Source organism: Taeniopygia guttata, chromosome Z (assembly GCF_048771995.1).
Source record: "Taeniopygia guttata chromosome Z, bTaeGut7.mat, whole genome shotgun sequence".
In the NCBI taxonomy this organism is placed as follows: Eukaryota; Metazoa; Chordata; class Aves; order Passeriformes; family Estrildidae; genus Taeniopygia; species Taeniopygia guttata.
In genome coordinates this window covers 2,596,856-2,612,014 of record NC_133063.1, presented here as the reverse complement: position 1 = coordinate 2,612,014, position 15,159 = coordinate 2,596,856, and the positions used below count along the sequence as shown (strand labels likewise).

General features: G+C 39.6%; 1 protein-coding gene across 4 annotated transcripts in view; it reads right to left on the bottom strand.

Annotated features, from left to right (window-relative positions):
- LOC100220399 (protein ERGIC-53) overlaps positions 1–15,159 on the bottom strand; it is a 24,429-nt gene extending 9,270 nt beyond the window's left edge. Inside the window, exons 1-13 of one of the 4 annotated variants that reach the window (XM_030258645.4) lie at positions 14,923–15,156; positions 13,953–14,107; positions 13,762–13,869; positions 13,243–13,304; positions 12,421–12,520; positions 11,381–11,504; positions 10,952–11,010; positions 10,236–10,368; positions 9,271–9,467; positions 9,094–9,164; positions 6,775–6,925; positions 5,960–6,081; positions 1,450–4,347 (exon numbers count right to left, since the gene is read on the bottom strand). In XM_030258645.4, the coding sequence (XP_030114505.1) occupies positions 4,311–4,347; positions 5,960–6,081; positions 6,775–6,925; positions 9,094–9,164; positions 9,271–9,467; positions 10,236–10,368; positions 10,952–11,010; positions 11,381–11,504; positions 12,421–12,520; positions 13,243–13,304; positions 13,762–13,869; positions 13,953–14,107; positions 14,923–15,127 (1,524 nt within the window). In that variant the 5' untranslated portion in view covers positions 15,128–15,156 and the 3' untranslated portion in view covers positions 1,450–4,310. Of the gene's footprint in view, positions 1–1,449; positions 4,348–5,959; positions 6,082–6,774; positions 6,926–9,093; positions 9,165–9,270; positions 9,468–10,235; positions 10,369–10,951; positions 11,011–11,380; positions 11,505–12,420; positions 12,521–13,242; positions 13,305–13,761; positions 13,870–13,952; positions 14,108–14,922 lie in introns of those variants that run through there. The other 3 variants (XM_030258646.4, XM_030258641.4, XM_030258642.4) reach the window with 3 other exon arrangements.

Below are 15,159 nucleotides of genomic sequence, written 5' to 3'. Positions count from 1 at the left end.
CTATATTACAGCCTTTCTAATTAAAGCAGATCTGTTACTATAAAAAAAACCAAAAACAAAACACCACCAAAAAACCTCACAAAAAATACCCAAAAAAAAAAAAAAAGCAAAGCAAACTGAAACAAACAAACAAAAAAAATCCAAACCAAAACAACAAGAAAAAAACAACCACAGGACATTCTGAAATCCTGACTTATTAGTGACTAAACAAGAAAGTCTCTCTTTTTGAAACTATCACTCAGAATCATGAATTCAAAGTAACAACTTTATTTAACATCTTTATTTAAAATTCTCCTAGCTGGAACTTTGCGAACAGTGATTTTTCCAGTGCTGGGTCTCCACAGTCTTCTCCAAGTGTATGGAGAGTGGTACCTGTTAAGCTTTGTGCTGTTGGTCTTTACTGAAAAGAAGCTTCCCTGACTTTGCTGTAGGCTTTGATCCCTCTAGAAAGGTTTCTAACATAATTTTGTGCCTAGAAGTGATGCATTCACAGAATTGAGAAAGGCAAGGACTGGCTTTGGGAGGGACTGCTAAGAGGTCTTGCTCTCCAGCTCTCAACCTTGCAATCAATCAGCAAAAGGCTTTCCCCTGTTAATTTTGAGATCAAAGACAACAAAAAGGGCTTTAAAAGTTACTGGGCCTATTGGCACTGAAGCTGCTGAGAAGCACACGACAGACTGGTGACAAAAGGCACAACTCAGCCAGTACCCCCAGAATCATTCTGTTCCAGGCAGGTGCTCTACTGCAGTTTTAAAACTTACTGCTTTTTGTTGATGACAGGAATCACAGACTTCATGAAAACATACAAGACAGCAGCTAATTAAGTACTCATGTTGTCACTTCCTTTGCTTTAAATCTATGTCTTTTCCTTCTAGTTTAAGTGAAATCAAAATTAAAGACTCTGTTCCTGTTTTACCTGATGAAAGTGGTTGATATATAAAAGCATGTGTTCCACACCCAAGGAACACATAGATCTTTAACCCCAGCACAGAATTCAGTCTTGAAACAGGCAAATTCCAGAGGGAGGCCGGCCCAAAAATGCCATCCAAACTTCCAATCTTTTCTAGATTCTGTGTTCCTATCAGTCACATGATGCAAAAATACTTAGGTGTTCTTGAAAGAACCAGGACTCTGCCCCCTGCTTCATCCCTCTACCAAGAAGATGTTGCCTTTTCTAGCAGCTGGACCATCAGAAAGAAATATTTTAGGGTTTTGTCAGCTTGAATAGATTCAATTCAAGATTCCTGTCCTCCACTTGCTAAAAAACTTGCTTCTGGCTAGGGAAAAGTGACAGTCACAGAGGGAATTCAGACTCAGAATGCCATTAACTCCCCAGTGTAGAACTGAACCCAGATCTGTAAGTGTTCTGACTCTGAACTGAGGGCAAAGAATGCTTCAAATACATTTGCTTAGATTTCATGGACATGTACCAAATGAAAAGAAAAAGGCTTACTAAAAATATGCACCTTTATTCAAATAAGGTTATCTCTGAACTCCAAGTATCAATTTACATCAGTCAGAAACAAACATGAAACTGTCAGCTGTTTGAATTTAAACTAATAATTAAAAAAACCCCAGTAGACATTTTTTGGTGTTACGGTTATTGATCCATTGAGAAAGGTCAGATTTTCTTCCCACAGAAGTTACAAACCAGAGCAGTTAATTTACAAACCATAAACCAGGTCATTTACAAACCATATTGTGCATTTGACTTGTGAAAGATTCAGGGGTGACCATGTGTTTAATAAACCCCCACCCCATCCCATAATCTCGTCATTGCCAAATATTTACACTTATTATCCACAATTCACATATAACCTTTCTCCCTAATATTGTCCAACTGCATTCCATGTCTTTTCCTCCTAGCTGTGAAATCTTACTGGGTAAGAATCAAACACACTGTCACTGCTGAAAGACACCTAGGAGGCTACATTGACTAAAAAATATTCTTAGAATCCTAATTTGTTGCTATCACTTCAAGAACGCACAGCATTAAATTTGAGCTGGGCAGTTGGGAGTTTTTTCTTTTATCTAGTGAGTTATGGAAGCTCCAAGGGGAGACAACTGTGAAATTAATCATGAAGCAAAGTTACCAGTGTTCTAGTGTTCCATATTAGACCTTCTGTTCCCTACCACATAAGACTTCTCATTGCAATGTGCAAGACATGCCTGATCCAGCAGCCTCTTCCTAAAGGGTAAACTGTAGGCTTCAAGTTTCCTTCTAGACATCACCCCTAACCTGCTCTTCTTTCTAACCAAACAGAGGTATGGGCTGCTCCAGCTTTAAATCAAAGCAACGGGCGGATTTTGTTGCTTCACAGTAACAAAAATCCAGGCTCATTCCAATGGACACATCAGAACTGCTCCTCATTCTGCCAGATATGTATCAAAATACTTTCTGCTTAAGAGGTTTTGCAAAGCCTGCTGTGAGAGGAGTTCTGTTTGGATGTTGCACTGATGCAAGAAGGTCTGCAACTGAAAGGAAACACCACTGTACAGTTTCAGAACCACTTAAGAAAAGAAAATATATTAAGTTTCATTACAAGAGTCCGGGTTGTAATAGCTTGGACTAAAGGCACCTGGAAATATTTGCTGGTGTTGAAATACTGAACTGAAGAGATAAATTTCAGTGGGTTATTCTGCTTTATCTGAAAAGTTGTTTATTCATTGATTAGCCTGAGGCAGTGGTTTCTCTCATTAGTACAGCAAAATCTGCTCAAATTTAGAAATGAATCTATAAAGCTACACCACTTGGAGTATCCTCCATACTGCAGATGTGTTAATTGGTGTGTAGCCAGTGTCATTTTCTTAGTATAGCACAGACATTCACTTTTTGGACACTCTACTTAAAGTAACAAAATATGTTGCATAGATTTATCATTTCTCCAAACTGACAGGCACAATACTGAAGTGTTCTTCATTACAGTGAATTTGGCAGCACGTGTTACGCTCCAAGGGAGCAGACTGCAGAAATGCAGTAAGAGTAGTCATATTACAGATCATTTTTGCAGATTCAGACAAACAAAGTAACAGTTTTAAGTGAAATATCCTGATGCATTTGTGTATTTTATAGAATTTAGGAAACCATAGAAATACTTATTCTAATTCTACATACAACTCAAGGACAAAGTTACCACAGATATGTAAACAATGTAAAATTAATTAATTTCACATTCCTAAGTTGGGCCTTCTGCTTTCTTTCTTTCCTGAAGCAAATGTTCACTTGATAAGCAGTATCAAAATCACATGTCCAGTCTTATGCTTTTGATATCCAAACAACAATTGACACAAAATACTGGTTCTACAGATTAACAAACATGTCTGAAGCAAGTTTGTGAAGAAATGGGTTAACACTCAATAGCTGCAGTTTACAATACTCACCATGTCAAGATTTAAACCAAAGCATCTGTACTTGATACATGAAAGACACAAGACAGCTTTAGAAAAGTAAAGACAAATTCACACACTAAATATATCCTTGATACAATCAGATTGGAAGATGGATAAAGCAATCACATTTACTGAGAAAGTTACACAAATCTCCCCCAAAAATTACAGACAGACTTGAAACCATGAAAAAAGTAATCAGCCCCACAACATTCTTGAAGAAACTATCACATTTTTTCTCACTGCCCAAAATCAAACTGTAAAACAGGGAGAGAAGACTTTCTTTGCATGGTCTGTATAATTGTTTTTTTACATCAAGTATCAAGAGTCATGGTCTTAAAGGCCTGTCTTTGTGTCCACATATTAAAAAGTCTTTAAATAAGAATTAACTAAAATATTCTTATACTGTTAAATCCAAGTGGTAAACAAAGAAAATGTTTATAATAAATTTTTACCTGCCAAAAAAACCCCAAACCCCACAGAAGAATGGTTCTTTGAGGTCTGGGATTTTTTTTACCTTCTTTTTATTTATTTTTTTTTAAACTGCTATGTCAGGACACACAGTAGCAAGTTTTCTGCACAAATCATCCATCTGCAATTCACACTCTGAACAAAAACCAAGCCTGGGTGTTTCAACTCCTCATCTGGAATCTTAACAAAAGCAGAGGAATGGGGAGTTTGCCTTTCAGTATTTATGAAAAAGTCAGCTGAAGACACAGACAGGGTGCACTGTCTTATCCCATTCAGCATTTGCTCCCTGTTTTTAGCATCAACACTTTAAATGGGAACTTATTTTATTCAACAAAATTCAATAATTTATAATAGTAAAGTATATCCAACACTAAAATTTCCCTCATTTACAGAAGTGTAGAATTTTCTGTGCATACAGACTGCTGTTAGGTACACACAAACGGAACAGGTCATCAAAAGAACTTTTTGGCTGCTGCTTCTTGTTGGCTCCTGAAAGAAAAGGCAGAAAATAATTCTTCAAGTCTTTTTAATTTGAAACTAGCTGTTTTAAATTTTCATTTATTTGAGGATTAGAAGACTCCATTCCTTATCAACGGAGACTTAGAGAAGATATGAACCATAGCACAAAACCAGAATATATTTTTTTCTATTAACAAAGACACAGGTAGCATCACTGTAGTTCCAATTTTGCATTAGACACAAAAGGAACAAAAAACAAAACAAACAACCCCACATGAACCAACAAACTGACTTTTAAAATACTCTTGAACATTTTCTGAAGCTTCTCAGTATCTCATTTGCCTAAATATCACCTGAGAAAAGGAAACCCATGCAACTAAGCAGGGAAAGAATTGAATTTAAGTGGGATTTCCTTTTCCCTCTGGCACAGATCATTAATTTTCTTAGTGGATACAGACACTGGATCAACCACATCCAGGTACTGGAATTACAAACGCATCACAAAGAACTGGAGGGGGCCAGCTCCTTGTTTGTCTTGGAAATTATTGTTCCAGTTCATGGCAAAAAGACTACCACGGATGGAGGTTGTCCTTTTCATCAATGCAAACAGAATTTCAACATTATGACATCACAAGGAGGCAGAGGAGAAGAGAAAGACCATCCTAATTAGCTTAGAAAGAAAAAATAAAAGGAAATGAAAAGAAAAAGGAAAATAAAAAGAAGAAAAATAGAGGAAAAATAGGAGGAAAAATAGGAGGAAAAAGGAAAAGAGAGAAAGAGAGAGAGAAAGAGAGAGAGAAAGAGAGAGAGAAAGAGAGAGAGAAAGAGAGAGAGAAAGAGAGAGAGAAAGAGAGAGAGAAAGAGAGAGAGAAAGAGAGAGAGAAAGAGAGAGAGAAAGAGAGAGAGAAAGAGAGAGAGAAAGAGAGAGAGAAAGAGAGAGAGAAAGAGAGAGAGAAAGAGAGAGAGAAAGAGAGAAAGAGAGAGAGAAAGAGAGAGAGAAAGAGAGAGAGAGAAAGAGAGAGAGAAAGAGAGAGAGAAAGAGAGAGAGAGAAAGAGAGAGAGGGAGAGAGAGAGGGAGAGAGAGAGGGAGAGAGAGAGGGAGAGAGAGAGGGAGAGAGAAAGGGAGAGAGAGAGGGAGAGAGAAAGGGAGAGAGAAAGGGAGAGAGAAAGGGAGAGAGAAAGGGAGAGAGAAAGGGAGAGAGAAAGGGAGAGAGAAAGGGAGAGAGAAAGGGAGAGAGAAAGGGAGAGAGAAAGGGAGAGAGAAAGGGAGAGAGAAGGACAAAACAGTAAAGTTGAACCAGATCAAGTTCCCACTTGATACACGGTGGGTGAATGGGGGTAGAATAAACCAAACTTCATTATGATAATTCAACATTTCCAGTGCGTTCTGGAACAGTGGTAAATTTTGCTTTCATAGAGGTTTTGAAGACCTGACCAGTTTAAATCCCAAGTGACCCTATCTGAATTCAGTGTGGACCCCGCTTGGAGCAGAAGACTGAACTGGAGACTTCCCAAGGTCTCTTCCAATCTGAATGATTGCTTGTTTTAATAAGATTAACACAATTATACCATTCCAATGACATTATCAGTCAGCAGTTCTAAAACTATTTGCCCTGCTGTCTTTGAGCTACACGAGACTTACCTATACATTACATAACCAATGAATAACACAGTTTGCACTGCCACAAATATGAAGAAATGCACTGTAGATAAGCAGGATGGAAATGGTGGCAACTCTGGACACTTTTGTTTCTCAGTGGATGGCTAAAAACCAAGAAAATAGCAAACAAGACATCCCATCAAAAGACTTACAAAACAAGGGCTTTGTAATGTGATGTAAAAATCAGAGAAGATGGAAAGAAATGACAGTACTCTGAAAAAATAATCCTACTCCTCATCTCACTCTCCCATTCAACCTTTACATTTCTCAGACGAATTGCCTGATGTTAACTTGAGGTTTATGTGGGAAAGAATACATAAATATAGTAAATTAATCAAGGACCTACCACAGATCATAAGCTACATCAGCTTAACTTCTGCCTAGGCTAGACTAAGGTACTCCTGAATGTGAACACAGTCATCTTTTTTTGCATTAAGAAGCCTTAAGCAGAGCCTGCCTGAGTTTTCCCTGATTAAAGCTCTCCCCTGTGTGCAGAAGCACCACAGAATCTCCTCTGTATAGAGCTGTTAAGTAGGGGGAAAAATACAAAAAAAAAAAGCACCTAGAAAATCTAATTGCTTGACCTTGTTTCCACAGGAAATTAGACTAAAAATCATGCTCTTTGTGCAAAACTTCTCATCAAGACCCAGATCATGCAGTTAGGTCAAGGCAGCATAGTTTTACCGAAGCAGCTTAATGAAGGATTAATTGCTCCCTAAATTGCATGCTGGAGCAATTGCATTGCTTTTCACTAACAGCCAAAGAAAGCCGCGTTACACTCCCAGCACATAAATTACCGTGTTGCGTTGCACTAAATGCTCTATGTCCCTCTTCACTATATGAAGGTGTTCTTTGATGTCATTGAAGTGCTGTGTTGTTTCATAGACTCCTGCAGAGCCAGGGTGTTGAGCCCCACTGATGGATCTCAGAGCATCAGTCACAGAACTTCTGAAACAAGACAAATAACAAACAAGCTTTCAACACACACCAACTTTTCTACAAATAGCAGTTATTCTGGACAGCTTTTAGCTCATTAGAATTAGGCTGAAATACATAGTTGCACCAAAAGGCAGCAAATTTTACTAGCTTTCAAGAAATAGCCCTTTAGTCAAACTGCAATTTTTAAAAATAGTTAATTGTGCAGACAGTTGCCATTTGTAGAGTGCCCCATCTCTCAGTCACACTGAGAACAAGAACTAGCAAATATTCTGTTGCTAGACATTTGCTTTGGCTGCCTGACTGCTGAGGGCTATAGAACAAGAGTTCTGCCTGAGGCGCTGGCCAAGGCTTTAGGATCAGCAGAGTTTAATGCAATCTTTGAAGAAACCCAGAAGCTGTCTGAAAAATAAATAAATAAATGAATAAATAAATAAATTAAATCAGTCATGTAAGAAATAAAAACAAGGAAGAGGCTTTAGGGATAAGAAAAGATTTAGATACATCCTTGTTTTGTGATTACCGTTTCTGTGAGGAACTCAATTCCCATATGCACTGTCAAAATACTTAATATTGTCTTATTGTGAATTCATTTTCCTTCTACAAAAAAATGAAATTAAATCCAGAAAAAGTTAAGGTTTCATAACTAATTTGGTTTGAGGTAAACCAGTCAATGAGAGAAAAAAAAACCTTAAACTGTAATCAATACGTTTATATCATTTTCCCCTACTGTGCTGTTTCTTTTGAGTTGCAAAGAGGATTATTCTACAGCTAAGATATTTATCATGTGAATGATAATCTCTTCATTATTAACAGAATAGACAATCAAAATGTATGCCTTTGGATTTCTTTTTAATTTACTTAAAACTTTCCATTTGGTCCAGATGGAAGCATGCTTCAGTGTTTTCATGGAGCACTCCTAAATCTCTGTAGAGTGGTCAGCAAATTTTAATTTACCTGGACTTGCAATTAGTGTTATAATAATATATTTTAGAAGTAAATTTCTCACTGGAAGGTTTTATCTTAAATAACCTGTCATGCCCACTGCCTAATAATCACTGATGGTAATTCTGTCTTTTCACACACCTCACAGTGTTACAACACAAGTGGGACTTGCACTTGGTTCTTCTCCCTCCTAACAGAGCCATCTCTACATAATGAACAGAAACCTGCACACCCACCTTCCTCCAAACTGATCGAGACTTTGTTAAAAGCAAAATAACTTCCCTTAATAGACATGGGCTGTATCAAGTTGAATTTGTATTGACTTTTGCATTAATAACACCCTGCTGACAGTTTCTATTGTAGGAACATGCAAGATTCTTCTGTAATCAGGTGATTAAGAAATCCACAATCTTGCCAAGAAAATTACTTGGCCCCTAAGTCCTTTTCCTGTGGGATGACAAGCGATGCACAGAGGGGCTGTTTATTTCTCTCTCTAAATAAAGCATTTCTTTAATCTAAGAAAAGTATTAAGATGATGTTATGCAAACTGTGAGCTGGTAAGTAGTCACTAAAAGGGCAGACTGCCAATGTTAACAAGAAAATCTAATTTGCTTGCAAGGTATAAAGATTTGTCAAGAATATTAACATAAAAGCTTCTGTGGAAGAACAAGTGCAAAAATGGAAGCACTCTAATCTTCATTCTACAAAAAACTGACCTACTTAAATAAATCACAGGAGCTGCCCTTAAACTAATATGGGGGGAAGCACAACTGAAGGAATTGTTTTTCTCCTTTTTTTTTAATATAAGTAATGTTTCAGCTGCTACAAATGGAGGGCTAAACCAGCTTAAAGTCATTCCTGATTAAGACAGCAACAGTAAAACATCTTAAAAGAAGTACTGAGACACCCCCATCAAACACAAGCATCTTCACAAATCTAATTTAGCAGTATAGCACATTCAGGATAAGGGGTTTACTTCATTGTTTTTAAAGGGGATGAACTTACCTGTTGAATTTCATGATAAAAATAATGGAATTTGAGACAAATTAGGGCCCTTAGCAATCCCTGGGGCATGAACTGACTTTATTACAGAAATCAAATATATGCAGGGAGTCTTCACTAAGGAACTGACACAACATCAAGTTTGTCAGTACTGTCCCACTGAAATAATACACAGGATTTAAACAGAAATCATAAAATTCAAAACACAGCCATAATATTTGGAAAGTGTTTACCTTATTTCCTTTACTTGTCTAATGACCTCTTCTTGGGTTTTCACAACTGTCTCTATCTCTTGCTGGGAAACCTGGTAGGGACAGGGGGAGGAAACAGATCAACATATCTTGGAAAAAACAAATGGATCCCACTGCTGAAATCAGGCTGGGCTCTGAACCACCATGGGTTTTATTTACCTGTCCCTGCTGACCTGGAAACCCAGCTCCTCTTTTGGCAATCTCCTCTGTGACTGCAGAGACGTATTTCCTCTGCTCATCCAGAATCATGTCCAGTTGTCTGTTAAGCTGTTTGATTTCCAGATGAATTCGATTCTGCCCCTCAAAGATTTGCCTCAGTTCACGATCACTCACAGTTTCAAAAGCATCATCTGCTGCTAAGAAAAAAACACAGGGGCTTCTTACACATGTGCACATTCCTCACAAGTTGCAATGGATCATTCTTCTTGCTCCCTTAACATATGCACATCCATCTACCTTCTCCTACAACTTCACCATCCCAGCATCCAAAAGACTCTGGCAAAGGGATTATTTCTTATCAAAGAAAGGCTGAACTGTATCTCCAAAATGCAGATCAAAAGAACCTATAGGACCTTTAGAACAGTCATCACTGTGCAATAAAGATGACAACCTGAAATTTCACGTCTAGATGCCCAAAGTACATTCCCAGTGTATCTGTAGTCGCATACAGTAACAAATGGCTTCCATTATATTTTCAAATAATTGGGTTCTTGTCTCTCCAGCATTAGGCAAGCATTAAAAAGCTTTTTCCATGGTAAGCACATGTTCCAATATATGCACTAGCCCACCTTTGAAAAGTTTTCTGTGAATGTGCAGAAACAAACCAAAAAGATGTCCTTTAAATAATGAAAAAAGGCCACGCTGTCTTAATTACTGCTTTAGAGAGATGCATGACCTTCTGTCCCTTCTCTTGTTCCTAATTCCCACCATGGTTCCAGTCATTTATTTTGTCCTCAATACAGGCACCACCAGGATAATTTTAGAAATAGGAGACAAATTACAGTAAATATTTTAAAATAATGTAAGTTACATTAGTGGGAGTTTAGGAAGATCAGCCCTAGTTCTGAACACTCTGGAAAACAAATGTTTTCCTGGACAACTGAAAAATAGCTCAAATAACTTGCCTGGCTGTCCTTGCACGTCAGGATGTTCCCTTTGAAATTCTTCCTTCTTCTTATCCAATTCTTGCTGAAAGTGTTCAAACTCTTCTCGATACTTATCTTTATCTTTCTGAGGGATTTCTGCATCTGGTGTTGGCTTTAAAACATTATTGGAGGGAAGGGCACATGTGAGATTTTTTCACGTTCTTCCCTACTCTTAACACAACTGACTCTCCTGTTCAGATTTCAGATGCGAACACATGACAAAATTACTGCAGCACATTCATACATTTAGCTGAAGTGAAAAATCACACATCCCCATGTAGATAAAATAAAAAATTTTCCCAATAGAAAATTAAAACAAGTTTTACAAGGATAAATGCTATTTAGCAGTGCAGAATCATCCTAGAAGTAGGGAAACTTGAAAGTGAGAACAGATATTTTGCCACTTCCAAAAGAAAATGTACTTTATAGTACTGCATGGTTTGATTTAACATAATGAGTTTTGTTGCTTCAGTGGTGCTTCCAGAATTCTGGTCTTGAGAGTACCAATGACAATATTATTGAAACATTACAATACTAGTTTAATTTTTCTAAACCACATGACAGCACGGCTACATGCCAAAATTGTGAAACGGGAATGCCACATGTGACTTAAGAGGAAATACCATAATCTGGTACTGCACATACAATAACATGCACAACAAAATATTTTACTCATCATGCATAAAAATTCTTACTGCTTCCTTCCCAGGTTCAGTCAGCTGGAAGGTCAGAAATGACAGCACATCATGGTCATCTGTATTGAACAAACAAAAAAACAAAAACAAAAAAAAAAAACACCACCTTACAAATGTCTCTAATTCCCAAGCCAACCTTCCACTTGCAAAGGATCTTCAAAAAACAGCATCCTCACAAGTGTTTGTGCAGTGAGGAATGAGACTATACAGGGATTTTATCAGGAAAAAACAAAAATTCTTCAGCTGGAGTCAGGAAAAGTCCAAAGCATGTCAGTAATTTGGGACTGCAGGAGGGTTAATTACATCATCATGGCCAAAAATTGGTATAATGGATCAACACTGATAGTAAAAACCCAACCATGCAACCAACCTCTCTTGCAAGCCTTGCAAGTCCCCACAGCATTTGCCATAATTTTTAATGTTTTCTACCTGCAAGTCCCCCTGTGGCTGCAGATATTCCAAAGTACCCTTGTGATGGCAACACCATATCTTCCACTTTGGCACAAAATTCATAGTCCTCTTTATCCGGAGTAAAGCCATTATTAATCAATACCTGAAAGGACAAACACTTAGCAGCAACATCTGGGACAGAGGAGTTCCTAGAGGAGGCATCAGAGCCCAGGTGAGAACAGAGCAGCCTTGGAGGCTGAAGTTTAACTTTCATTCAAGAGTGAGAGGCAGCTTTTCCCATTACAACACAGTACAAGGTCTGCCCTCTTCTAGGTGCAGTCATGTTTACTTTTAGAGAAACTTCTACTACAAAATGATAACTGTGCACTTTATGGCTGCTACCTGTGAATATATGAATAGCACCTTTCCAGAAGGGATCAGACGCCAACAAACACACACTCTGTAGCTTTCACAACTTGGCATTACATTAGTATTTTTCTCTCCTTACCTAGAAGGAATTTACAATCAGCTAATATTTAAGAAGTCTTAAAGCCTCCCTTATACCAGTAGGTTTTAATCTTTAGTCTTGAAAGCCCTACTATTTTTTGGAGGTGAGAAGCCCCAAGTAGAAAATTTAAATCTACTGTTGAATAGTTTTAGTTTTTTAGCCCCATTTCAAGAACCTCTGGTTCAAAAATCAGCTATAAAAGCCTCTGCAACTCTTACATCAGCTTGAGAAATACCAAGCTCAAAAGCAGTTTGATCACCTATAGCTTAAACAGATCCTGACTTTGGGACATCTCTCCAGGCAAGTCAAGAGCAACAGAAGGATCTGAGCACATCATAAAGGTGTTTGCATGACTGCCTCCTAAGTCACATTGGAAAAATCAGCAATACCTGCATTCTAATGCAGCCAAAAGAACCTGTGTAGCATTCAAACACAGCACCTCCTTCCACCTCTGCTACCAAGCTCCACATTTCCAACACTGGAGCGGACATATTTGTTGCAACTCTGTGAAAACCCAGTCTCATGTTTAAGAAGCTGAGAAAGACAAGTAATTCTGTTATTTCAGACTTACAGTCAGCGTTTTTTGGTAGTATGTGATCTTGACCCGCACAGGATAGGGCTTGTTCCGAAAGTCCCTCTGACAGGATGCCAGTGCTTGTGTGGATCCATCGCTGTACAAAAAGAGAGCATCAATAAAACTCTGTGTTATGATTCATCAGCTGGGACAAAAAAGTGTCTGACTCTCACTATGTAAACTCATCCCAGTTTTTTAATCTGCAAGCTTTTCCAGGCTGTTCTGTAATTGCACTGAGCTTTCTGCAGGGATCTCCAGTACTGCATGCTGTACACAGGACACAGTGCAGAGGGAATGCAGCAATGGGGAAATCCGTTTTCTGAGATACATTGTAAGATACAATTTTCAGATACATTCCTGCACCCGGGAACCTAGATGGAAATAAGCTGTAGTGACTGCACCGAGCTAGATACCTCTCCTCTCCGAAATCCAAAAAGGTGTCCATTGTGCTGCTGATAAACAATCAGAAATCAAAATTAATCCAATTACTTTTAGTAACAGCAATTTGCTTTCAGTTAGTCACTTCTACCAATTATTAGCTGTGTGCTGAGGATCCCCATAAGCAATAGTCTGTACTGTAACTATAATCATCTGAAATCATCCATCCCAAAGGGCATTTGCCAATAAAATATCCATCAGTTGCCGATTTCTCTGCTGTTACTGCCAAAGCAGTATTTCAACAAATAGAAACCCTCAAATGTAAAGGAAACAACGAAGTTTCATATGAAAGAAGCCTTTATAATGCTTCTCAAAGGGTTTCATGGAACATTTCATCATTCAAAAGCAAGCATTCAGTAGTAACACTGAAAATAAACTTACTTCTGATGGTCATACAGCAGCTTTCCATTGTTGCCTACAACAATCACTCCGGGATTGTTTTTCTAGGGAAAGAAATGGCACACAAATTGATTAGTTTAATTTGAAGTGAAATATCAGCAACACTTCTGAAAGCCTTCTGCTAAAATAAGTCAAAAATGTCTAAAGCAAGCCAGAGTTGTGCAGGGAAAGCTAAAGCACCAAAGCAGACCTACTATGTATTGTTTAAGTTTCAGGATCATTCTGGACTGGAAAATTGAGAATTGAAACAGCAACTGTCATCCTCATCTGCTACAAAATCTTTGCTGCTGAGCTGCTCAAAGCAGATTTCTTCCAAGAAAAACAGCATCTCTGAAGACACGCATAGAAATTGGTGTTTCCAGCATAAGGGAAACTTGACGTTTTATTTTATCCCTTTGAAGTGAAAGAGGGGAATAGTAAGAAAACAACATCCTAGTTTCTTCCTCAACAGAGAGGAAATTAATTTGTCATCTTTGCTGCAAGAGTTTCCTTCCAACCAACCTTTCCATCATTGTCAAACGAATCAAAGAAAATTCCAACACCGTTCCATTTATCAGCTGCCCCAAAAACAGGCCCTTCCAAGCCTTGCTCTTCTGTAAACCAGATTGCCTATGAAGAAAGCAAAAAGTCGTAAGTCAAGATTCACTTTTAAAGCACATTTGTTTTTCTCAGCTAGGTGAAACTGCTCCTACCAATCCATCAGCTCCAATGCGGCCTCTTCCTGTAACTCGAAAGGTCACTTCCACTTCCCAATATTCAAATATTGATTTGGTTTTTGTCCACACTGAGCCCTTCTGGCTTTTCAAAGAGGTTGTTATACGGATCTGATCTGCACTTGGGATGGCATCTAGAAAGGAAACAAGATGTTCTAACTTTCTGTTTAGCAGTGTAAAAGAAAAACAGGCATACATTCAGAGAGAGATTAATTTGCTTGCACTAAATAACATTGCTTTTAGGGATTATTTTATCGAAAAAGAAGGGGGAAAACTCATCTATAGACAGTTGCTTTCGTGTCACTTGTATCACAATGTCAAGTAAGAAAAGGTATATTTAAGAATTAAGCAGTAGCAACTAAATTAAAGTCTGACAAAACCCGAAACAACAGCAGAAGTTACAGCAGAGAAACTATGTGAAGGTGGAAGTGTAAATGTCAGCGCCTTTCACACGGGGGGACACTCAGGAAGGGCAACAATCCTTTCGGAGCACGGCGGAACCCTTTACCCAGAGCGCACAGAAACAAACGTTGTTCAACCAAGTCCTGTTTGCCAAGGCATCCTTTGCATTTCGAGCTTTGAGACGACGAAACCCAACAGTTTGTCTGGCAGCACGGCCCGGGGCGACCCGGAGCGCGGCAGCAGTGACACATCAGCACCTGCCGGCAGCGCCACGAGTCCCCTAGCCGGGGCCCGCAGCCGCCACAGCAGGAGGCCATAGGTGCCTTCGCACCGCAGGTGGGAGCCCGGGCGGGCCCGGCACTTCCTCGCCACCGCAGTATCTCCTCTGCGCCTCTGGTGCCACGTGGAGCCCGAAGGCACGGCCGGCACCCGCGGCCAGCTTCGCCCGCGGCTTCTCCCCAAGACCCCGCGTCCCCCGACCGGACACTGCTGCCTCCACCTCAGGAAGGCCACTGGCCCGGCCCCGTCACCCCCGTCCGGCACTTACTGCCCGTGTGCACCCAGAACGGCACCGTGCCATCCGCCTGCACCAGGTGCGGCCCCTTGAAACTGTACTTGTACTCGAAGCGCCGATGCGGCGCAGCCGCCGCACCCTCCGTGGCCTGCGCACCGGAGAGCGCCGGGCGGCCGAGGGCGAGCAAGAGCACGAGCGGGGCGAGCGGCGCCGCCATCTTGGCCCAGCTACGGGGCATTGCCCAGGGCCAGCGGGGCGGCCCCTGATTGG